Genomic DNA, 26,849 nt, shown 5'->3' on the forward strand with positions numbered 1-26,849 from the left:
CTCAATACCTCAATCAACATGCCTAGGAGTTTGTATAGCCTAGTCTCTCTTGTCTAAAAGTTAATCTAGACATGTTCAGCTTAGCCTGTAATTTATATTGTTTACAAAAAAAAATGTGCAGTATACTCAAATGCCTTGTAACTAATATGCGTTATCCAATTAACTGTCTTGCCAGTGCTGTTAGGGCATTGGGAAAAACAATTGTCTGTTAAACTTGTGCACACAAAAATAAAGAATTAAAAAAAAATAAAAAAAATAATGATTTCTTAATTTTGGACTCCAAAAATAGGGGTCGTCTTATATATGGGGGTGTCCTATACATGGAAAAACAGGGCACATTTCATAAATGTGAAAGGGAAGGCTCAATGAATATAAAAAGACTGCGTGCAGGCTTTGGGTCTTTGGTTTCACTAAACCATCAACGCAAGGCATTAAACCAACTCTGAAGTCCAGAAATCGTCGCATTGAGGAGTAGGGTTAGGATGGACTTGTGAAAATCAAATTCTCACTCACAATGGCGAAAGTCACAACACAGACTATTATTTATTAAGTGCTCTGTTACAGTATGATTGCTGTACAAAGTGATTACTAAACAGTATTACATAGTGCAACAGGTGAGCAGGGAACTCTGCCAAAACAAAAATTGCTAAATCCATCCCAGCATGCATCGTTCCCTGCAAGAGTATCACACTACAGTGTACACAGTGTCAGGATTATTGCCAGTTCTCCACATTCCTGATTACACGAGTAACACCGTCCCTGTTTGATGTGCAGTGAAATGGATATGATAGATTATATTAGAGATAGTAAAGAAATAGAAGAATATAGACCTGTGGAAATCGTATGTCCAAAATGTATCACTGCAGTTCAAACAGGTAACACAATTACAATTACTTATATAGCTCCAACAAATTCCACAGCGCTGTATAAAAGGTAAAAAAAAAACAAAACACTTAATTCTAACAAAACAAGTTTGACATACGGGAACAGTAGGGGGAAAAAGTCCTGCCCAAACAAGCTTACAATCTAAAGGCACGAAAGTGTGCAGCACAATGTGGGGATTCTGTCTGCCTGGAAAATCTATTGGTAGAATATTTGCCTGGAATTTCAGGTTAGTTGACAGGGGCAATGAGGTTTCTTTCCTGGGGCACAAGGCTATCTCCCTGAGAGAATGAGTCATCTGTCTGCAAAAATAAGCAATCTCCCGGGGGGAAATGAGTGGCCTGCTAGGGTGCGCAGGTAAATTCCTGGGGCAATACGTTATACACCCAGCAGGTTACGTACTTGGGGCAGCGGTGAGAAGGTCAAAGTATCTGGATCTTTGTGGTGCAGACCTGATGCACTAGTAGTTGTATTTACCTTTGACATTGGCTTTCCTTACCTTTCGTTGGTTGGGTCAGAACAGTTCAGAGGGTATTTGAGTTGGATGAGGTTTCCATCTGTGTCCTGCAGGCTCCCCTGTTGTGCCATGTAATACTCCACCAGCTCAGGCAGCGTGGCAAACTGCTCCCCGCCATATAGATCATAGTAATCGCCCGTGTTCTGAATACGAATGTGTGTCACCGAATCCTCCACTCTACAAGGATATAGATAATATTTACTCACAATGGTACTTTTTTCATTTCTTTTTTAGAAGTCTTTTCTAGTCCATTTTGCGGAGCTAGCTGTATGTGTATGTAGATATGGTATGTGTATGTAGATTAAGCTAATATTCGGATCCTTCAATTTATTTCACATTGAAGAGCACTCGGCAACAAACATGCTGGCGAACAGAAGAGATGGTGCACTGGCATGGTGAAAATCGTCTTACCAAACGCACGCAGACATGATTTAACATTGTATGAATGTGAGTTTACTATTTAGTTGGTAGGTTAGGGATAGAAGGTAAGGGAATGCATGGATTAGGGGAAAAAAGTTTAAACAACTGTAGCATAAGGCTGCAACATAAAAAATATAAAATATAAACATTCTTTATTTTTGTTTTGTCTCACTAAACTTAAACTTAGTTGTCCGTCTCCTCCACTACTGATCCCGTCTTCCATCCATTATGGATTTCACCATTAGACCCAGTTAAATCTTGCATTATTTAGCGCCAATAAACAATGCTGACTGTACATTCATCTGTTAATCATTACCTTCAGAAAAAGGTTCTCCCAACTGCCATCTTGGTTCTGCCCATAACTCTTTTGTCCTCCCATCCTGGACCTGCAGCCAGGATTCATTCTTGCTACATCAGAGACTACCCAAGGTGAAATGCTCTCTGAAACCTCAACTGCTTAGACAAGCCATGTGCCACTTACCTGGCACCTTAGCCACCAGATTTCTATAAAGAACCTTCCATCGCAATCTGAGCTTTTTAATCCATGCATCCCCTTACCGTCTGGCTCTAATCACCCAAACTAAATGGTAAGCACACATTTACACATTGTTAAAGCATGCTCACATGTGTTCTGTTCAGCGATCTTCATCACCACATGCGAGTGTTCCATTTCTTCGTTCCACCAGCATGTTTGTTCCTGGATGCTCTACCCATGTATCAGTCATACACGCAGATACCTTGATGCTGTGCGCCATGCTAGGCCCTCTGATGGTGCGTCTCCTGATTAGTTACATTTGCCTTTTTTTTTTTTTTTTTTACGAATGAAAACCAATCACTAGGCAAGCCTGATGAAGGCCTACATGAAGTCAGTAACCACTAGGCTTAGTGACCGTTTGTGGTTTACCTCTCTGAGAATTTAGTATAGTATATATTTTTAGAAATTCTCTGAATTACTGTTACTTGACATGGCTAGTTTCTGGTTTCTGTACTCCTGACCACAGTTTATTCTTAGAATTACCTGTCTGTTGCCTGAACATTTGACTGGTGTATTCTGTTTATTCTGATTTCTGGTGTCCTGACTTGGACTCACTCCTGTTTAAACCTATTAGAACTTGTTGGCAGGTATACAGAGTGTCTGTTGTCATTAAGCCCAACTACCTTAAAGGACTTCTAATCCGTGATCACCATCTCTTTTACAATAGTTGCAGATATTAAGAATCCAACTTAACTGTGCTAACTGGACCCGACAGCATCTTAGAGACCTATAACACACATTTTATAATATATCAGTACTACATCCAGATTAATAGCTGTACGTGTTGCTTTCGTTATACGGAACAATAAAGAAGATTTTCTTATTTTATCTCTGTGTATGCCATCTGTGGCAGGACTTCCTGGTGGTTTTGTGGTCTTCTGATTTTGGAGGCGAAGACCCCATTTCACACTGTTTATAGGACGGAAAAATAATATCTGTCCAGAAATGAACTAGGTCTAGTTTAAGATAAAATATCAGATACTTTTGAAATGCTGAATTCAATGCACTGTCAGGGCCATTCACCAAAATTAGAATTCCAAGTGAATTCAAAGAGAATTTCAAACTTAAGACCAGAGCAGTCGAACTGAAACCATAGCTGATTTAGAGGATTTTTCCAGTTTGGCTATTTTAACCTTAAATTTGACATTCACTTTAAATTTACCTTGAATTCTCACTTTATTGAATAATCCTGTATAAATTCATTTGGCACAACATAAGACAGAGTACAATAATAAGGTTTATGTATTCAAAGTGTTGTATTCTGAAAAGTGGTCTAATGTACTAAAAGTGGGGCAGTCACCATGGAAACGAGAGGACCCAGCAGGCACATTCCATCCAATGTTTATACAGTACCCTCAATGTTTGCTCTACTTTCTCCTCTAGTGTAGATCACGAGCTAAAGATTCAGACAACTATCTGTTCTAGTTCGATCTTCATTTATCAAATTACCATCTGTCTGTCTCAGTTTATGCAACCTTACAAATCCCTCACATTACCAGCTATAGCGGACAGTAATGTGGACCCTGGTAAAATAAGGTGATGGTCAAGTTGTTATTTTTCATATTAGATGCTAACCAGATTTGTTGAACCTGGAACACACAATGGATTTTGCCTATCTGGGCAACAATGGTCCATTGATCAGACTACTCCTAGACTTTACTGTCCATAATGTAAACCATGCTGGGTACCAGATTCTAATTTATAAAGCCTAATAACGAAGCATTCTTCAAAAATATCCTCAAATCTGTTTTCCACTGCACAGTTGCCTTTTTGAAGAAAACGCAGTACGTACTTAACTATTTTTGTCGATAATTGAAATGACTGCAAACATGGACAAGTGCAAGGATTTTTATCTACACAGACGAAGACACATTTTGCCGTCACCTAAAATACATCTACGTCTGTGTGTCTCTTAATCCCCCCCTTTTCCCCTCTTACCTATTCTTTTGCACATTTTCCCCTCTTTTGAGTTTCTAATTTCCCCTTTTGAAGACTGGTCTCCCACCTTTTGCTCTTGTGAGTGTCTTTATTCTCTACCCAGTCTCAATGCTCTACACTTGCAACCTCCTATCAGGCCAGGTAGAGGAAATAGAAGATCTTATACAGTAGTCCTCAAGGTTACGCTAAAGAAAGTGACTGGCGGAAGCTCAGTGGCCTCCTCAACCTGACATTCAATCCACCTGGTGCTCCCTTACAAGCCATGACGGCAAACAACAGGCTCATATTTGCCAAGTATCACCATACACATCTACACATGAAGTGTGTTTTGGTCATGCACCTGAGGAAGCGTTGTGCTTGTTTTTATTACTTTTTACTCTAATAAAAGTTTTAAAACTACCTTTTGGGGCGTGGCCAAGCGGTTGAAGTGAATGGCTGAACTATCTTAGAGCTCCGAGACATTGCAAAAGAGTTACCCTTATTATCAATAGTACTGCCCGATCGGAATGACAGCAGGGGCAGGGAAGACCCGCATCACAACATGGGTCGAAAAACCAAGAAGCTGAAACCCGACAAACCTCGCCGGGCCACGACATCGGCGACCTCCTGCGACAAGCACAAAGAGCAAGCAGGCCCAAAATGGGCGACTACCCTGAGGCCTACTCAGACCTGTCGAAATGAACTGTCTCTGGGAGAGGAAGATGAAGAACTGCCAGCTAAACTGACATCAACCTCAAAATATAGCAGCTCGGACAAAGCTCCAGTCACAAGGGTGGTGCTTAAAGTCCTGTTGGCAGACTTACAAAAGAATATTCTGGCCGACGTGGCAAACCTGCGCGCGGACCTCCAAGGCCTAACGGGCCAGATCAGTACTGTGGAATCTACAACTGGGGAACACGCGCAACAAATAGCCTCCATGCAACAAACGAACTGGGGGCTCCAAAAGCAGAACGAACTATACGACCACCGATTTGCTACGATGGAAGACACGTGACGAAAGAACAATCTGAAAATCAGGGGCATCCCAGAGGCCATACCCACGGAGGAACTGCCACACATGCTGAGACGCCTCATGTTGGCGTTACTATCCACGCGGCAGGCCAAGTCTTCCGCATCCCTAAACCACCAAAGGCCTCTGCAGCAGCTACGCGAGACCTGATAGTCCACCTCCACAATGGCAGAGATAAAGCAGCAATTCTCACAGCCCTCAAGAACCAGGACCCCTATAACTTTGAAGGAATGCAACTTACCTTTTACCCAGACCTCTCAGGAGGTGCTCTCCTCCGGCAGAAAGGCATCCAGTACCGCTGGCGACTGAATCGCACACTGCTAATCATCCATGGAGAAAACCGACATGCAGTCCACGATATGACAGCAGCAACGGTCCTATTGACCACATTGGGACTTCTGACAGACTCACTGATACCAGACAGACCCCAAATGACCGAACCTGCAGCACATCACTGGGAATTAGCAAAAGTGACAACTTTCGTCCCGCAGAGGCCCCCTCCGGCGACGTTGGCAGCAGTTACCACCTGAACCCCACACTGAGACATGCCATACTTACCTTCCCCAGTTTAATATGCTACACGCATGTGTTCTTCACATTTACCCCACACAGTAAGACTCTTGATACAGTAACTCACCCATATCTCCTATGAGCGGTCACTCGACTGCGTACTACTAATCTCCCCCACCCGCGATAGAGTCACTAGCCGGTTACATAGGCAACTCGATAGCCAGGCGTTGCACCCCTAAATTCAGCAATAGTCACGGTGACAACTAATTACACCTGTAATAAAGAATCAGTAGATGGGTAACCCGTCTCCCACAATCTAAGCTACAATAAACTACTTACGTTGTCAAGTTTATTAGATCTACTAGTTGTACCCAGCTTTACACTATCGGTATGCTAAACTTAATGGGTATGTAATATAAGCTCTGTCAAGCCATGCATACCCTCTCCGACCAAAGCCACACCACTTATATTTAAAAATTTGCAGGATCTATATTGAAAATGTTGAAAATGTTGAAAATGTATTTCATTGTTTAGCCTGGGACTGCTGTTGTGGCACCACGGGCCCATTTGTCCTAATTTGCACAGCAAAAAATAAAGAATTTAAAAAAAACAAAAAAAACTACCTTACATGTGGTTCCTGTATCGCTAGCCAGAGGAATATTTCTACCTTCTGGGGACCTGTACCTTTCTCTGCATCTACATTGGATTGATGAAAATTCCATTATAGTTTAGAGCCGACTTACATGGGCTTTAAATATTGTGAGTGTTCCAAGTTACTTCTCACTTATAATTTTCTATATACATACTGTCCTATAATGGTCTTTTTTGTTTATAATATCTAGGTATAATACCAAAGAAAACTATACACCATTGTGTGCGCAAATCACCCCATCCTTGTATCCAAATATTTTGGTTTTGTACCTGACAGACAATGAGAAGTCTTCTGGTTTCTTTTTACTGGGTCGGACTAGAAAACTTCCATGAACTCCTCGAGCTTTCAGGCGTGCCTCGGCCTCCAATCCAGAAATATCCCTGTGGAACCACCTGATTTAAGCAGAGAAGAAAGATGATGACTACCAAGTGAAGGGACAGAAAAATTTAATCAGATGCAAGGTAAATTGCTAATTGATCTGGAAGAAGCAATGAGTAAACCGGAGTGAAACAAGAGTTAATTAAGACTAAAGAAACCAGGAAATATAGTTCTAGAGAAATTGTAGAAACTAGAGAAAATGTGAAAGGGGAGATAATGTAGTGTTTGGAAGAAATGTGAGTTTAAAGTTGCTCGGTCATTGTTTTTTTCAGTTTTTCTTTCCTTATGTCCCTTGTATCTTAACCCCTTAAGGACACATGACGTGTGTGGCATGTCATGATTCCCTTTTATTCCAGAAGTTTGGTCCTTAAGGGGTTAAAGGAACACTATAGTCACCCAAATTAATTTAGCTAAATAAAGCAGTTTTAGTGTATAGATAATTCCCCTGCAATTTCACTGCTCAATTCACGGTCATTTAGGAGTTAAATCACTTTGTTTCTGTTTATACAGCCCTAGCCACACCTCCCCTGGCTATGATTGACAAAGCCTGCATGATAAAAAAAAAAAATGGTTTCACTTTCAAACAGATGTGATTTACCTTAAATAATTGTATCTCAATCTCTAAATTGAACTTTAATCACATACAGGAGGCTCTTGCAGGGTCTAGCAAGCTATTAACATAGCAGGGGATAAGAAAATCTTAATTAAACAGAACTTGCAATAAAGAAAGCCTAAATAGGGCTCTCTTTACAGGAAGTGTTTATGGAAGGCTGTGCAAGTCACATGCAGGGAGGTGTGACTAGGGTTCATAAACAAATGGATTTAACTCCTAAATGGCAGAGGATTGAGCAGTGAGGCTGCAGGGGCATATTCTATACACCAAAAATGCTTCATTAAGCTAAAGTTGTTCAGGTGACTATAGTGACCCTCTTTGCCATTTGCCTTTATTTCTATTTATCACTTTATTTATTCTTTAGCTTATGCCAGGAGTCTTAACACCTAGGTGCTACCATTTTGATCTCCTCTGTTCATGAAGTCTGCAGTTTGTCATTCCGCGGGATTCTTTTCACTTAAGGATTGTGGGTAAATTAGCTTAGCATCTGAATTGGAACTTTGATTAAGCTCTGCCTATTTCCAAAATTGAGAAAAAGTAGCCCCTAGTAACTAAAAAAAAATAATGCGAATGTAAAAAAAAAAAAAACTAAATACAAACAAAAAAAAAAAAAAACAAAGGAGAAATTGAGGGACAAAAATGAATTCATTTAAAAGCAAAACCTGCAAACTGGTAAAGCCGCGTTAAGAGAAATATTTCTCGGGGGGAGATTATGGGTTTTGAAGTTAGGGGGAGATTTTGAGAGATTGTTTGATGTCAGGGGAAATGTGAGTTTTGGAGATATAATTCTAGGTTTGGAGAGATTGCCAGTGTGGGAGGAATGCTGAGCCTTGGAGAGACAAGTGAAGTGTTTGGAGAATGTTTTGGATGAAATAGAGGCAATGTGTGGTTTAGTGGGATTATGATAGTAAATAATAGTAAGCAAAGCACGCACACCTGTGCTTTGATATCAGATGCTGGGGATAATAATGGCAGCATCGCTTCACAACAGATATAAGCATTGTCAACGTTGTCCTTTCATAGTAGAATATGGTGATACATGCCGGATGTTTATTTACATCAGACCCTGGTTGCAGAACCAGCATTGTCCCTTTACACCAAACGAATAATGTTCCTTGCACAGTACCTTTACTCCAAACTCGGGTAATATTCCCAGCACTATTCCTTTACACTGCACTCGATGAACTGCCTAGTTCTGTCTTTTTACTAGAGATTCTAGTCATAGGAGGAGATTTATCAAAGTGTGGTATTCTAAAAAGTGGTAGCTAAAAGGGAGAAATCACTATGGAAACCAGAGGAACTGACAGGCACATTCCATTGGGGACCGCATCCTTGCACTAATTTTCAGAACACGGCACAAATTGAAATATCCGGTCTATTCATACTGGTAACTAGGCTATATCTAATCTTTCATCACTGCTAACTAGGCTATATCTAGTCTTTCATCACTGCTAACTAAGCTATATCTAATCTTTCATCATTGCTAACTAGGCTACATCCAATCTTTCATGACTGCTAACTAGGCTATATCTAATCTTTCTTCACTGCTAACTAGGCTATATCTAGTCTTTCATCACTGCTAACTAGGCTACATCTAGTCTTGCATCACTGCTTACCAGGCTATAACTAATCTTTCTTCACTGCAAACTAGGCTATATCTAATCTTTCTTCACTGCTTACCAGGCTATAACTAATCTTTCTTCACTACTAACTAGGCTACATTTAATCTTTTATCACTGCAAACTAGGCTATATCTAATCTTTTTTCACTGCTAACTAGGCTACATCTAATCTTTGATCACTGCTAACTAGGCTGCATCTAATCTTTCATCACTGCTAACTAGGCTGCATCTAATCTTTCATCACTGCTAACTAGGCTATATCTAATCTTTCAATACTGCTAACTAGGCTACATTTAATCGTCCATCACTGCTAACTAGGCTATATCTAATCTTTCTTAACTGCTAACTAGGCTATATCTAATCTTTCTTCACTGCTTACCAGGCTATAACTAATCTTTCTTCACTGCTAAGTAGGCTATATCTAGTCTTTCATCACAGGCAACTAGGCTATGTGTAATATTTCATCACTGGTATCAAAGCTACTTCTAATCTTTCTTCACTACTAACTAGGCTATATCTAGTCTTTCATCACTGCTAACTAGGCTATATCTAATCTTTTGTTACTGCTAACTAGGCTATATCTAGTCTTTCATCACTGCTAACTAGGCTAGGCTATATCTAATCTTTCATCACTGGTAACCAGGCTACATTTAGTCTTTAATAACTGGTAGCTAAGCTACATTAAATCATTCATCACTGGTAACTAGGCTACGTCTAATAATTCATCACGGGTAACTAGGCTATGTCAAAGCATTCATCACTGGTATCCAGGCTACGTCTAGTCTTTCACTACTGGTAACTAGGCTACATCTAGTCTTCCATCACTGGTAACTAGTCTACATCTAAGCTTCCATCACTGGTTTCTAGGCTATGTCTAATCCTTCTTATTTGGTAACTAGGCTACGTCTAATCGTTCATCACAGGTATGTCCTTGGAGAGACAATTAGGCTTTGACTAGCTTTTCTGAGCTGGTTAATAGACTACAGTTGCCATGTGTATAGTGGGGTATTTAGGCCACACCTGACAAATCTATGGCCTGTTCATCTGGCCTGTCCCCTCTAGTAACTGTCAGTGAGGTATTTATGCACACAGGTAAATAGGATACAATGTATATATACTGCCTCCTATCTCCTATTGCTGTCAGAAGTTAACAACCACTCAAAGTCCATGCATTGAGATGATCAACACACGGTACACATGTAATATATAAGACAGTGTCATAACAACGCATGGAAAATGATCATCACTGAAACTTGCACAAGTTAATTATATAAAATGAAGCAAAATTAAATAAATTATATAAAGACAGGGAAAGGTCACATTTGCATATTGGGCATCTTGCTTTGCTCACTTTGCATTAACTCTTTATGTGCAGACAATATTACAGGCAGAATATACAGGAAGCAGAAAGAAACAAGAGGGCTATGTACTAAAATTTACTGTTAGAATTTCTGCTTATTAACAAAATGTAACCCTCAGTAAAGAAGTAGCAGCGTGTCACCTGCCCAAAATAAATAACTCATTTAGGAACTGTTCTGGAATTTTGTCACAAACGATGTATAAAAATAGGTGAACAAATGTGAGGACGCTAGCAGCCCCCTTTTCACTCCTGCACGGCGGCACTGGGAGAATGATGTAAGATCGGATATCCCCAGCACATAAAGCAGGAGCAGCAGCCCTGTACTCTGTAAGATAATGTAACTTCACCTCGGCCAGCGTCGGGCTGGCTAATGTCAATTCTGGGCACATTTTCATACACCGTGTGTGATTCGTTGGCTGAGAGGGGTCAGCTTGTACTCTCCAATGCCAATGAATGGTGACTGGATCGGCTTCTGGCGCAACTAGAATGTATTCTTACTGATAAGTTTCATAGAAAATATTTATTCACTAAACACTGAGCTGTAGTGGACTGAAGAGCCAGTTGCAAATTGTAGACTAAAATAGACAAGTTATTTTTACAATTAGGAAGTTAGTGGAAAACTCTGTAGAAACTCTATGTTTTAAACATTTGCACCAGTCACGAAAAGCCTGCCACAGTGGTCAGAAATAAACAACACAATTTTCCATCTCTTTTTTTAACACAGAGTGCCAAAATGATAAAGAACAATTAATTTGTTTAAATGCCAGGATCGTCTGCATAACGATTTTCATTTAACCAACATGTTTGAACCAATTGTATTTATTTATATCTTTTGCCACACTTTTTGGTTTTAATTTTGGAGTAACGTATATACACTAGCAATTGAACACGGCACCAACTGAGTCACAACCGCAACATTTTTATTTACATAAAATGTATTTTGCAAAAACCTATTTTGCAAAAAAAATTTATTTATACATTATCCCCAACATGTGTTCTTCAATCACCTAAATGCCTTTTATTCTTCAGGTTTAAAGGAACACTACAAAACACAAACAAAGATGTATTCCTAACATTTTAGTGTACATGAAAAGGTATTAAATTCACGTTTTCGCCCATGCTACGCTGGGTCTGCCTCCTGGGCTGAGGTCATCATAGGAAAGCATTGGGAGGCTATCATGCATGGGCAGCAAAATGCTGTGCTGCGCCAACCATCTCCTCATAGAGATGCATTAATTCAACGCATCTCGATGGTTAGCGTTCAGCGACTCCATGCAGAGTGTGGAGACACTTAATGTAGGTGCTGCACATAGTTCAGCACTGACACAGGAAGCACCTCTAGTGGCTGACTGAGTGACTGCCACTAGAGGTGTTACTAGCCAGCAATGTAAACACTGGCATGTAAGGTCAGGGTTTACATTGAAAAGTGTGCAGGGACAGGCTATAGACACCAGAACAACTACATTAGCTGTAGTGTTCCGGTGACGATAGTGTCCTTCAAAACATTGGTTCAAAACATGGTGTGCTTTCTTAAAGGACCACTCTAGGCACCCAGACCACTTCAGCTTAATGAAGTGGTCTGGGTGCCAGGTCCAGCTAGCTTTTACCCTTTTTTTAATAAACATAGCAGTTTCAGAGAAACTGCTATGTTTATTCTGAGGGTTAAGCCAGCCTCCAGAGCCTCTAGTGGCTGTCTCACTGACAGCCGCTAGAGGCGCTTGCGTGCTTCTCACTGTGAAAATCACAGTGAGAGCACGCAAGCGTCCATAGGAAAGCATTATGAATGCTTTCCTATGCGACCGGCTGAATGCGAGCGCGGCTCCTGCCGCGCATGCGCATTCAGCCGATGACGTCGCGAGGAAGAAGAGGAGGAGGAGTAGAGCTCCCCGCCCGGCGCTGGAGAAAGAGGTAAGTTTAACCCCTTCCTCCCCCCAGAGCCCGGCGGGAGTGGGTCCCTGAGGGTGGGGGCACCCTCAGGGCACTCTAGTGCCAGGAAAACGAGTATGTTTTCCTGGCACTAGAGTGGTCCTTTAATAGGTTTTTTTTTTTTTGGTCTTTTTTTCCATAGGAAATTAGGTGATTAAATCTGATTTAATCATGTTTGAATCACTTCAGTGTTTATTCATTCAGTGATGATTTGTGGTGATTTGAAAATTAAGCTGCAAAAGCGTGGGTTAAAACAGCTGAATTCTCTAGTTAAGCTAGAATTAGAATTTTATTTTTATTTTTTTACATCGATTCTTGCAATTTGGCCTTTTATTTCTCTCTGTATTTTTTTTAAACAATTTACTTAATAATCCTATACATTGCATAAAAAAAACAACCTGGAACTTAGAAATAGAAAGGGGTTTACTTCCTGAACATCAACTTTTTGTAATTATATTTGTAATATACAAATTGCAGAACAAAAACAAGCTGAGATTATAGAAGATATTTTTTCTATTTAAGCCTAAATACATAGCTATATAGATTGTGAGATTTTAAAGTAAAACAGTTGAATGATTATAGGGGTGTAAATAACTGTAGAGATTACAGTGAAATTAGTAAACAAGTGTTTTTGTTAAAAACATTTTTGAAGTAATGTCACATTCTGAACTGATACAATACAGTATTTTGGAGCCGAATTAAAGAATCGAACAGGTCTCGTTTTAGCTGACAACATTTAAATGCAACCGAATAGTTTGAATGGATCAATTCCTCAATGCTAATAAAAGAGGAAGCATTTACTAGACCACGAGTCCTGAAATGCTACCTTAAAGCACAATTTGCCTTTTTTTTTTTTTAAACCAGAAATAACTCTTGTACATTGATGTTCAAGTGTTAAACTCAAAATAACTAGACTTGGAGATTTATTTAGTTACAAACTGAAATTTGACTAAGTTTGGTCTGACTGGGTGATCATACAAATTGCCAATTTCTGAACGGCCATTTACACTAATAACAAAATGAACTAATTGCACAATGGACATTTGAGTTATAATGCAATGCCCACCCCTAGGCGCAAAAAGAATGGAAATAAAATTATGGTTGATGATATGGGGACCTTCACTAAATGTTGATTTATCCACAGATCTGAATAAAAAAAAAAAAAAAAAAATCTATATTTCTATACATTTAATAAATGTATAGATTTATTACAGCTCTTCTTATTTTCTCTATTGGTTACTTTTACTCACTTCATCCGTGAACTAGATGGCGGGAAAATATGCTTAATTATGTACTTGGGGAAAAAAAAATAGAAACATAACATTTTGGTTCATCTGATTCGTTATCACAAATCTTTTTTAGACGGCCAAATTCCGTTGAGATGAACTACCACACGCACAAAATTCTGCCATCCTGGATTTTTGTACATTTTATGGCATGAAGTGCTTTGGCCAAAACACGTTTTTCTGTTTTGCAGAAATCAAAAAATAGCTAGAATGCATCAAGATCATGCACATCCAGATAAAGTCAGGGGTAACAAGTGTTCATCTGATGTATCCAAACTTACATCAGATAAGTCCACTTTGAGGCACCTAAATTACACCTGGGCTGCCCACTGTAGTAAAACAAAGGCTAGAATTGGCCTGTCCAGACATGGGTAAATATGAAACCACTGGTATGCACGCACTATATAAAATAGGTTACGTCTGGCCTTGACTTTTTGTTATTTAGTTCCCAACTATTTGCAATTCAACCGAATTTTGGGAGATCGGCGAATTACCCAACTCTCAGAACTTCAAAACAGCATATGGACATATCACAAAGCAAACGACAATGAATGAGCAGTTTTATTTGTTTTGTGATTCGAAGTTCCACCCATAATGCAAAAAAAAGATGACTGGTGGTTCGGGGAAAGCCACAATGTATTAACTGTATTCACAGATTACATAGAAATGACCAATAGATGGAAATGGAAGGAGCAGTTATAACAATTATCTATATATATAGAAAATATATGCTGTAAATGTTTTTTTTGTGTTTCCTTTTTTCCCCTCGAATGGTTACTTCTCACTTCATCTATTACCAAATGGCAGGAATATGTGTATACCAGTGAACTCAAAAATAATTAGATAATACCGATATTATGTATATATTTCTGTAAACAGATTGCCCCATTTTCTCTATCTTTAGTTTTTTCCAAATCGTTTGCATGGCTGAAATTCATCTGAAATGAAACACCACATAGACAAATTTCGGACCACCCAACTGTCCATGCTGAGGTAAGTAGGACACATCTGATCTGTCCACACGGAAGTAAGTAGACACATCTGATCTGTCCACGCTAAGGTAACTAGGCCACACCTGAACAGTCAACACTGGGGTAGCTAAGTAATGTCTCAGACAGTAGTAACTAAGGTACATCTGATCAGCCCACGCTATGTAGGCTACATATAGTCTGCCCACAGGGGGGGGGGGGGGTAACTAGGTTACATCTAACATGTCCACTCCGGGGTAACTAGGCTACATCTAACATGTCCACTTCGGGGTAACTAGGCTACATCTAACATGTCCACTCCGGGGTAACTAGGCTACATCTAACATGTCCACTCTGGGGTAACTAGGCTAATGTAATCTGTCCACTCTGGGGTAACTAGGCTACATCTAGCATGTACACACAGGGGTAACTAGGCTACATCTGACATATATCAACGTTTGGGTAAGAAGGCAACATCTGAGTTGCCCTGCAGTAACTGGAACACATACTGTGAAGCCACACCGGAGTAACAGAACTTTAACTAGTGGGTCTACGCTAGAGTAACAGCTACACATGGCCTGCCCGTGTTGATATTGGTGTAGCGAGGATTAGTTCTACGTGAGTCATTCACGAACATGGCACAACTTGCATAACACAGGGTTATCTGCAGCCCATGTCTCTATGGATTATGAACTTATACTTATCACACAGGAGTCTAAATAGACCACCCCACATTCTTGTCAGATCACCCAGCAGTTTAAGCAGAATATAGAAACAGTCTGTTGAGATCACCCAGCAGCCTAAAGAGAGATCTGCTGGCAGTTTGAAACAAGCAACTGTCAAATACTTACAAATATTTACAAACCTAGACAAAAAAAAACAATAACTTTCTCTCGAGTAGAACAGGTAGGAGACAGGGAGAGAACATGAGACTATAGTTACTGACAGTCAGAGACACGTTCTGAGCTCTCACCTGACCATTCTGCAGGTCTTGTGTGTGTGTCTTCAGCTGAAGTCTGTCCGTCTCTGTTCAGTGTGTATCTCCTGCTACAGTTTCTTCCTCTTTCTCTTCTTCCTTCTCTCACTCACAAGTTCAGAAAGCTGCTACAGATCTATTTCCTTATCCTTCTCAATAGATCTCCTGTTACAAGGACTCCCTGCAGAATTAACAAACGATCTCTCAGATTCTCACATTCTCCTAAACCGTCTCACTCTCTCTACCTGTGTCACTCTGCCTCACTCTGTATCTCTCTCTGTCCTCCCCTCTCGCTCTTTCTGTCCCTAGCACAGGAAGCTCTTGTTCTGTGTTTCCACTTCTCTTTTTCACAGGTCACTTCAGACATTGTGTAACTTCAAACTAGCTACACACACACACACACTGCAGTGACAGAAACACAGGCAGGCACTTTACAGGTTATATTACAGTAGAGGGAGGTACCGTAGGCATACAGTCTGTGTATTTTATTTATGTAGCTCTAACAGGTGTACTTAGCACTCTACAGGTTACATTACATTAGAGGGAGGTACAGTAGGCATACAGTCTGTGTATTTTATTGACGTAGCTCTAACAGATGTACTTAGCACTCTACAGGTTACAATACAGTAGAGGGAGGTACAGTGAGTGCAGTAGGTATACAGTGTGTTTTTTAATGTAGCACTAACAGGTGTAATCAGCACTTTACAAGTTACATTACAGTAGGAGGTACAGTAAGTGCAAGAGGTATACAGTGTATGTATATTTTGTTTATATAGCACTAATAGGTATACTTACTGCTCTACCAGTTACATTACAGTAGAGGAAGGTTCGGTAAGTGCAATAGGTATACAGTGTATGTATATTTTATTTATAAAGCAATAACAGGTGTACTTAGCACTTTACAGGTTAACAGTAGAGGAAGGTACAGTGCAGCATATTTTATTTATATAGTACTTGTTATATATTTATATAGTACACAAGATCCACTCACTTACTAAATGACAACTTCAAAGCTCACAAAGTTTAATATTTGTTTTTTCTTCAATTTTATACACCTGACATAAAATGAATGGGGATTTAGTTACAGCACATGGTCATACATAGCATAAAACTGCCGCAACGCCAGTGTACCCCCATATACATATAGGTTACTTTCTTGCTAGTATGCTGAAAAGGCCAGATCAGTGGAGTGCGTCAGCGATAGCTCAGCTTCTGCAAGTTACTCCCATCTACACACGATCTCTGAAGCTCAGAGTCCCCAATGGTTTCTTGGTCACCTCTGTTACCAAGGCCCTTCTCCCCTGATTGAGTCCTGGTTGTTCTAAACTTCTTCCACAGAGTTCCTTTGACCTCATGGCTTGGTTTGTGCTCTGATATGTATTTACGGGGAGACCTTATAGAGACAGGTGTGTGCATCATATCCAATCAAAGAATAGACACATCTCAAAGATGATCCAGAGAAATTGAGATGTTTTGGTGTGTTTTTTTCTTATTTTTAATACATTTGCAAAGTTTCAAAAATATTTTATTGCTTGATTTGTCATTATGGGGTATTGAGTGTAAATTGATGTTGGGAAAAAAATAATAAAAAAAAATAGTTGTAGCATTAGACTGCAACATTAAAAATGTTTTAGGGATATATACCATTACCTGCATGTTATGAATGGCTACTCCTCTTTTGTGTAAATATTTATTGGAGCGAATTTATGATGTGAAATGAATTCCACCATTGTGATAAATCTCAAGAATGTGGTATATTAATGTCTCCAGAACCCAGAGAAGTTATTTATTTGTTTAAACTTTATATTTTATTAAATTTTTTTGCACGTCCACTGAAGAATGTCACCATCTTCATCTTCAAACTTCATACTACTCAGTGCTCTGGATCGGGCCATAATGGCAGGTCACCCTGCTATGTCTCTGGTAACAATAATTGTGTCACTGGGTGCTTCAGCCGGAGCTGTTGCAGCCTTGCGTACACGGAATGCTATAAGTAGCATGGAGGGGTCTGCTCCTTCTTTTAGGCCCATAGAAGCGACAAGCCTTTAAGTACAGGGCAGTAATGCTTCTCCTTTTACCACCTCTTATATTCCCCGCAGGTGGATATTACACCTATGCTGGGATTCCATTGAGGCCACCGCTCAGTGTAATCGTTGGACCTGTGGGGTAAGTGGGTCTTAGTGGTCTGTAGATGGTCGTCCTGAGCTTTTCTCTCTCTCCTCCATCCTTTGATCTTCTGTTGGATAGCTCCCATCTCCTTTTGGGCTTTCTGTAGCTCGGCCTTCTGCACCAATCCAGGAGCAGCTTCCTTATTTTATTTTTTATATATAATTCTTGTTCTTATTTTTGTTGTGTAAACAATGCCACAACTTCAGGTATAGGCATATTAATAAACAAATATAAACATTGGTATGGCAAAGGTAACAAAAGCACAGTTTTTATTTTAAAAGATACAGTGGTAGTTTCATTGTGTGTGCCAGTCATGTCTAGATGCAGATTAAGTTAGAGGGTGTGCCATAGCTGGTATGAGAAATAGACATGTAAAGTGTGATATTAAGTCAAGGAGTCATATAAGGAAAGCTTGTGTAATGTGTTTGATATAAGGTACACAGTTCAGCTAATAGGTCCCTTGCCAGAAATGAAAGGTACAACATAGGGTTTAGGTACTCAGTAGGCTATATTAGTCCGCAGCAGGGAGTCACCACGCACCTGATGCTACATGTGTAATATGCCATCTGGTGTCAGGTGTCAGTGGGGGGAGGGGGATGAACAGGTATAAATAAGGCCAGATAAGCCCCTGACAGAGTACTGTATACCAAGAAATAGGATGGTAAGTCCAAGGTACATGAGGGTGTACGTGTACTGAGTAAATGTTAACTAGGTCAATGGGACCCATACGATCATCAGAGAACAGAAAATATATAATCCTATAGACTGTAAGCTCGTTTGAGCAGGGTCCTCTTCAACCTATCGTTTCTGTAAGTTTTCTTGTAATTGTCCTATTTACAGTTAAATCCCCTCTCTCATAATATTGTAAAGCGCTACAGAATCTGTTGGCGCTATATAAATGGCAATAATAATAGGGAAACAGAAAAGAGATCATCTGTTAACAATGAAGAAATCGTAAAGAAACAGAGCAGAGCATTATTAGCTTCAAGCTACTTCTGGGGGGTTTCAGTCTTGGCAGTACCTTGGTAGTTCAGATAATCCTATCAAAGTTATAGCCCCTCAGGTCTCCTCTCATGGAGGTGGTAATCGCCTGGATGCTCGTGGAATGAACTCGACCACTGTAGAAGGGTTCAGTCGGGAGAGGTTTGTCCCCTCTACGCGTGGAGTTGAGATCAGGCCCGCTGCACATAGGTGTGGGTCCAGTTCCTAGTAAGCCAGAGCTCGGTATGTCGTTCCCTGATGTGTGAATGAAATCAGATTTGGGGTCCCCCATCTGCATTGGAAGCTCTTATTGCTAAGCAGTTGTAAGAGCGGTTGCAGGGTCTTACGCCACCCTATGGCACCCTCAAATGATAGGGGAGTCTTCCCCCGTGCAGCCGCACGGATTATTAGGTACGAATGTGCTGCAGTTGGCGCGGTCATCGGTTTCAGCACTTGGAACATGCCGTCCAGTCGCACTGCTTTGGTCTGTTTAGATGGTAGGAGATTCATGGGCAGCTTTTTTGATATCCCTACTGGTAACTTTACTCTGCCGGGGAGAGGTAAATAACTCCTTATCCTCCAGGGACTACTCTGAGGCCTCCTCCACAGACCTCGTAGCATTCGTCATCTTGGGAGGTGCTGGCAGTGTAGACACATCAGACAATTTGGGAATGTCTTCTGCAGGGGGGGTGAGATTGTGCAGAGGTCTCTGCGGAGCTTGTGACTGTAATAAAGTCGGCTTTAACGCTGAGTAGATGTGGAGCTCCACTGAAATCCGTCTAAGCAGATGCACGGTCAGCCACGCCAAGAAGTTATTATTTATCAATAAATTAACACTCCAAGCATCATAACCACTACAGCCTACTGCCACTCACTCAGAGTAATTTGTCAAACCCCCAGGCACCAGATGTCTTCACTGAGCTAAGCAAGACCCGATATACGGCCTTACTCACAGCCAATGAGCACAGCTCTGCACTGACCTTTTTTCCTTTTTTTAATCCTGCAAGGATAATCCAGGAGGAGGCAAAGCAGGATATTACAGGGACAAATATGTATCCCAACATTAGAGTGGTATACTACTTAAATGTATACACCCCCTGAAATAATCAAATCATTATACATACATTTAGTCCCCTAGATCTCTGGTCTATGCTCAGATTTCTACACTAGGATTATTAGAGTAGACAACCGAGTGTTTCTACCTTTAAAATGTAATCCAACACGTGACTAAATAAATATCAGTTTCTGTCCAAGCAAATATTTCACAATCACAAACACATCCTATTGTATTTGTAAAACATAGTAATATAATGACATAGATCAATTATCTGCATACTGTCTTTCATAACACATTTTGTCATTTTTTTAAATCAACTAAAACAGAAATCTATAGAACTACAATTGTCTGTCAAATCCCTAATTGCATGGCCACACATGCACACAGCCAGCTGTAGAACACAGCGCAATGTTGCACGCAATAGGTTGGGAACACAATGTAGCAACAGACGATCTGGGAAACGCAGTTCAGGTTAAACACACAATGCAAGGCCATACCCTTGCAGAATGCAGTGGAACACAATGCGGGGTGAAGCATTCATACCCCACAGGGTTAAATACACAGACGTCTGGGGGGACATATTACAGGGATGCACACATATACAGTGCATATTTACTAAGCTGAGAATTCAAAGTGAATTTCAAATGTATGGGCAGAGAAGCTTTGCAGTACAGCTATTTTGAAAATTTAAAAATTCACTTTGAATTCTCAGTTTAGTAAATAACCCTGACAGATTTATTCACTAAACCACGAACTATATTAATTTGAAAACTGCATTTCGAAAATCTTGAAATTTTCTGCAGTCGCAGCTTGGCTATTTTTGCCTGAATATTGAGATTCAGTTTCTAATTCACTGAAATTTGGTGTTTACCAAATAAACCCCAGCAGGCTGAAAAATACAATGCAGGGCAAACACACAATAGGCTGGGCTCTGGAGAGAGCACAGAGCAAAGATTAAAAAAAAAAACACACACAGTATAGACACTGCAGGGTGGAGAACACAGTACAGAGACATACGCACAATAGCTAGGGAATGAGGATTTGTTCAATAAACAGTGCATTGTAGATAACTGAAAACCAGCTGGTAAATTCAGGCAAAATGATCCGATCTGAATCTAACCTACTCAGGTACAGTGAGAGCTATTTTAACCCAAATTTTACAAATCGGCTTTCTAATTCATAATTTACTGAATGAACCCTGGAGAGCAGAGTGTAGGAATATACATGCACCCCCCCAATAGTGCAGGGATACATACACACATTCACAAACAGAATGCAGGGATATTCACACACAGATTGCTGGGATATACGCACACAAAACGCAGGGATGTATGCGCGTGCGTGTGCGCACACACACACACAATGCAGGGATATACGCGCACACAGACAGAATGCAGGGATATACGCGCACACAGACAGAATGAAGGGATATACGCGCACACAGACAGAATGAAGGGATATACGCGCACACAGACAGAATGAAGGGATACACGCGCACACAGACAGAATGAAGGGATACACGCGCACACAGACAGAATGAAGGGATACACGCGCACACAGACAGAATGAAGGGATACACGCGCACACAGACAGAATGAAGGGATACACGCGCACACAGACAGAATGAAGGGATACACGCGCACACAGACAGAATGAAGGGATACACGCGCACACAGACAGAATGAAGGGATACACGCGCACACAGACAGAATGAAGGGATACACGCGCACACAGACAGAATGAAGGGATACACGCGCACACAGACAGAATGAAGGGATACACGCGCACACAGACAGAATGAAGGGATACACGCGCACACAGACAGAATGAAGGGATATACGCGCACACAGACAGAATGAAGGGATATACGCGCACACAGACAGAATGAAGGGATATACGCGCACACAGACAGAATGAAGGGATATACGCGCACACAGACAGAATGAAGGGATATACGCGCACACAGACAGAATGAAGGGATATACGCGCACACAGACAGAATGAAGGGATATACGCGCACACAGACAGAATGAAGGGATATACGCGCACACAGACAGAATGAAGGGATATACGCGCACACAGACAGAATGAAGGGATATACGCGCACACAGACAGAATGCAGGGATATACGCGCACACAGACAGAATGCAGGGATATACGCGCACACAGACAGAATGCAGGGATATACGCGCACACAGACAGAATGCAGGGATATACGCGCACACAGACAGAATGCAGGGATATACGCGCACACAGACAGAATGCAGGGATATACGCGCACACAGACAGAATGAAGGGATATACGCGCACACAGACAGAATAAAGGGATATACGCGCACACAGACAGAATGCAGGGATATACGCGCACACAGACAGAATGGAGGGATATACGCGCACACAGACAGAATGAAGGGATATACGCGCACACAGACAGAATGAAGGGATATACGCGCACACAGACAGAATGAAGGGATATACGCGCACACAGACAGAATGAAGGGATATACGCGCACACAGACAGAATGAAGGGATATACGCGCACACAGACAGAATGAAGGGATATACGCGCACACAGACAGAATGAAGGGATATACGCGCACACAGACAGAATGCAGGGATATACGCGCACACAGACAGAATGAAGCGATATACGCGCACACAGACAGAATGAAGGGATATACGCGCACACAGACAGAATGAAGCGATATATGCGCACACAGACAGAATGAAGGGATATACGCGCACACAGACAGAATGAAGTGATATATGCGCACACAGAATGAAGGGATATACGCGCACACAGACAGAATGAAGGGATATACGCGCACACAGACAGAATGAAGGGATATACGCGCACACAGACAGAATGAAGGGATATACGCGCACACAGACAGAATGCAGGGATATACGCACACACAGACAGAATGAAGGGATATACACGCACACAGACAGAATGCAGGGATATACGCACACACAGACAGAATGCAGGGATATACACACATTTAGCAGGGAGACAAAGTGCAGAACTGAGCTATTTTATCAGCATGTTAATTTTTAGCCTAAAACACACACACACAATGCAGGGATATACACGAACACACACAGAATGCAGGGATATACGCGCACACAGACAGAATGCAGGGATATACGCGAACACACACAGAATGCAGGGATATACGCGCACACACACAGAATGCAGGGATATACGCGCACACAGACAGAATGCAGGGATATACGCGCAAACAGACAGAATGCAGGGATATACGCGCACACAGACAGAATGCAGGGATATACGCGCACACAGACAGAATACAGGGATATACGCGCACACAGACAGAATGCAGGGATATACGCGCACACAGACAGAATGCAGGGATATACGCGCACACAGGCAGAATGCAGAAATATACGCGCACACAGACAGAATGCAGAGATATACGCTCACACAGACAGAATGAAGGGATATATGCGCACACAGACAGAATGCAGGGATATACGCGCACACAGACAGAATGCAGGGAAATACACACATTTAGCAGGGAGACAAAGTGCAGAACTGAGCTATTTAATCAAAATGTTAATTTTTAGCCTAAAACATCCACTTGTCCGGACTGCACAATTTAGTGAGCATCCCTCTATATATATAAGATTTAAAGCATTCAGAGTGTGGAAAATGTCTATTAGGGCCCAAGGCAATTAAAAAACAAAGTGAATCTAGGGTACAGAATTTTTTTTAAAACATAAATCTAGCAAGAATTGTTGGCCGCACCCTGAATTTGCCAGACTCCCCCAGGGGAACAATATACAAAAAATGAATGCACTTCCACCCCCATAAAGACACAGAGAAGGGGCTGGCATACACAGAGCAGAGAGTCAGATATACAGTGTGCAAAACAGATAGCAGAATGTGCAATACAGTGAGGGGAGGCTGGGATATACAGAGCAGAGAGTCGGATATACAGTGTGCAAAACAGATAGCAGAATGTGCAATATACAGAGGGGAGCCTGGGGTACACAGAGCAGAGAGTCGGATATACAGTGTGCAAAACACATAGCAGAATGTGCAATATACAGAGCGGAGACTTACATACACAGAGCAGAGAGTCGGATATACAGTGTGCAAAACACATAGCAGAATGTGCAATATACAGAGGGGAGGCTGGGAAACACAGAGCAGAGAGTTGGATATACAGTGTGCAAAACAGATAGCAGAATGTGCAATATACAGAGGGTGGCTGGGATATACAGAGCAGAGAGTTGGATATACAGTGTGCAAAACAGATAGCAGAATGTGCAATATACAGAGGGGAGGCTGGTATACACAGAGCAGAGTCAGATATACAGTGTGCAAAACACATAGCAGAATGTGCAATATACAGAGGGGTGGCTGGGATATACAGAGCAGAGAGTCGTATATACAGTGTGCAAAACAGATAGCAGAATGTGCAATATACAGAGCGGAGACTGGCATACACAGAGCAGAGAGTCGGATATACAGTGTGCAAAGCAGATAACAGAATGTGCAATATACAGAGGGGAGGCTGGGATACAGATATACAGTGTGCAAAACAGATAGCAGAATGTGCAATATACAGAGGGGAGGCTGGGAAACACAGAGCAGAGAGTTGGATATACAGTGTGCAAAACAGATAGCAGAATGTGCAATATACAGAGGGGAGGCTGGGATATACGTAGGGCATATTTCCATGCTTGTCTTAATCATTTTGGTCACTGATCAGTAAAACCTTTAACATTTATTGACTTGTGATTATTTTCTGCTGATAGTTGTAACACTTCCCAGAGGGCCACTGATCACAAACTGGGTTTTTTTAATAAAGTGAGAAGTGCTTCACATTTGGCTATATGTGTCTTAAATTAGAAATTCACTTTGAATTTGACAATTCTCACTTTAATGAAAAAGTGGCACCTTTAGTAAATATTGTACAGCGCTATGGAATTTGCTGGCGCTATATCAGCAATAAAATAATAATAAACAATGTCGATAGTGTGTAATACAGAGAGACAGATAAGAGTATTAGAGTATGTAATGCAAAAAGCAGAGAGAGTAATAAGCAGTGTGTCGTGTGCTTAGTGTGTAAAACACCAAGAAAAAAAACACAATAATTTTTTTTGTTTTTTTTTTATTCTACTCCCAGGCATTTCGTTACTGCTTGTGTAGCAGCTGCAAAATGTTATTAATAAGGACACGCTTCTTCCTCCTCCACTAGGAAATTCCCCAAATTAGGGATGCTATAGGTAAACTGAGCCACCCGAGAGTCACCTTGTCTAACAACATACTGACTAAGCACCAGGTTAATTCACAAAGAATGCAGGGTTAAAGGGACTCTCCAGACCCCTAAAGCATTTCAGCTTGATGAACAGCTTTATGTGTGAAGAGTGTGTCCTCTTCTTTTCATTTTGCAAAAAGTGCATATTTTCATAGAAATTGACACTTTTTAAAATTAAAGTGGCACTGTCATGGCTGCATCCCCCCTGCCCTCCCCCTCCCCCCCCCCCCCCCCCCAACTCCACTACATCTAATTTCCCCCCTAGTAATACCCATATGCCCTAGGCCCCCCATATTACCTTTTTTAAATCTTTATTTTGTGCGCGGACCTAGGTCCTGGGCGCCGCCATCTTTGTGTGGGTAGATGAAGGCCCCCCCGAGCAGCGGATGTGGGCCCTAAAGACAATGAGGGGGGGGGGGATGAAGAGACCTATTGTCCTCCGCCGACCTCCACCCATGAGCTGCAGGTGGGAGCCCTAAATTACAATAAGGGGGGGACCTATTATGGAATGAACATTTAACAATCATGCTGCCACCACCAGCTGTACATTATCTGCATTGAATATGTGTGTGTTTTGGGTGTATATGCAATGAAAGTGTATATCTTAGTGGGTGTTTGCGATGTGTCATTGAGTAAAGCCAAAAAAAATTGTACAGTACAATATGCAATGCAACACACAGAACAGAGAGTGGAATGTGCACAGTGCATGTAAAATGTGGGATATACAATATGCTTAATACAGACAGTACAACAAACGTAGTCAGGTGAGTAAAATATGCAGTGTGTGTGATAAATAGACCAGAATATAAACAATGAAAAATAAGCAAGTGGAAGTTCACGATACCATGTAGCAATATTAATGATCCTGCACAATGTACAACCTGCAAAAACTGAGTGATCTGGAAAACAGACGCCGATACATTTTATCTGTAAAAGTAACATTCCCAGCACCATAACCTCTACAGTGTGCTGTAGTGGTTATGATGTCCGTAGTGCCTTGGCGCTTCCTACTGTAAGTAATAAAACTGTTTGTAAAAGGTTTGACACCTTACCTGGGGCCTGCTGGGCACTCCTGGCCCCTTTAACAAATCAGTTCTGTATAAGAAAAGATACAATAGAGATTTACAGGAGTGTTTCCAATAGAAAAACTAATTGTGCAAAGTTCTACAATTTGAGTAACATTGGCCTGGTTTCCATGGTGACAGTCCCAATTATTCTATTACTGCTACTTCTGTAGTTCTTGCCCAACGTCTCTCTAAATTATGAACAGTCAAGTCAGCATTGATATATTCCAGCGTGTTCTTTGGATAATCCTGAGGAAACCACGTATTAGGAAGTTAAGAAAATGAACAGTCTTCACTGTTGTGGAACTGTGATTTGCATATACAAGTAAAACCAAAAACAAGCACATCCTTCTGTAGACAGCAGCAATAGATGGTAAGTAACAATGTCCTAACCACAGGAAAAACTAGGACTATCAAAGCTGCCATCACATCTACATACTGATGGACAGTGCATGAAGAATGCTCCCTCATTGTAAGAATCATGAACTTGCTGCAGGAAAGAAATCTATGGGCTACTCAAGGGGTCCAGTTAGAGTAATGAGTTTGATTACTTGATGCAGGATATAATTTAAAAACCCAATAGAGCCCCCTAGTGGCTATCCAGCAGTTAATAAAAGCGCACTAATGTGCTATTGAATATTCCACTTTTTGGAAATGAAATGTTGTACAGCTAAGCTCAACCATTAGAGGCAAGTGAAA

The 26,849-nt window shown here is 41.0% G+C and overlaps 1 protein-coding gene across 1 annotated transcript in view; it reads right to left on the minus strand.

Moving 5' to 3' along the window:
* PTPN6 (protein tyrosine phosphatase non-receptor type 6) overlaps nucleotides 1-16,531 on the minus strand; it is a 77,996-nt gene extending 61,465 nt beyond the window's left edge. Inside the window, exons 1-3 of the mRNA XM_063435197.1 lie at nucleotides 15,589-16,531; nucleotides 6,733-6,855; nucleotides 1,382-1,576 (exon numbers count right to left, since the gene is read on the minus strand). Of these exons, the coding sequence (XP_063291267.1) occupies nucleotides 1,382-1,576; nucleotides 6,733-6,855; nucleotides 15,589-15,596 (326 nt within the window). The 5' untranslated portion in view covers nucleotides 15,597-16,531. The remainder of the gene's footprint in view (nucleotides 1-1,381; nucleotides 1,577-6,732; nucleotides 6,856-15,588) is intronic.
* Nucleotides 16,532-26,849: the final 10,318 nt, after the last annotated feature.

Source organism: Pelobates fuscus, chromosome 10, assembly GCF_036172605.1.
Source record: "Pelobates fuscus isolate aPelFus1 chromosome 10, aPelFus1.pri, whole genome shotgun sequence".
Lineage (NCBI taxonomy): Eukaryota > Metazoa > Chordata > Amphibia > Anura > Pelobatidae > Pelobates > Pelobates fuscus.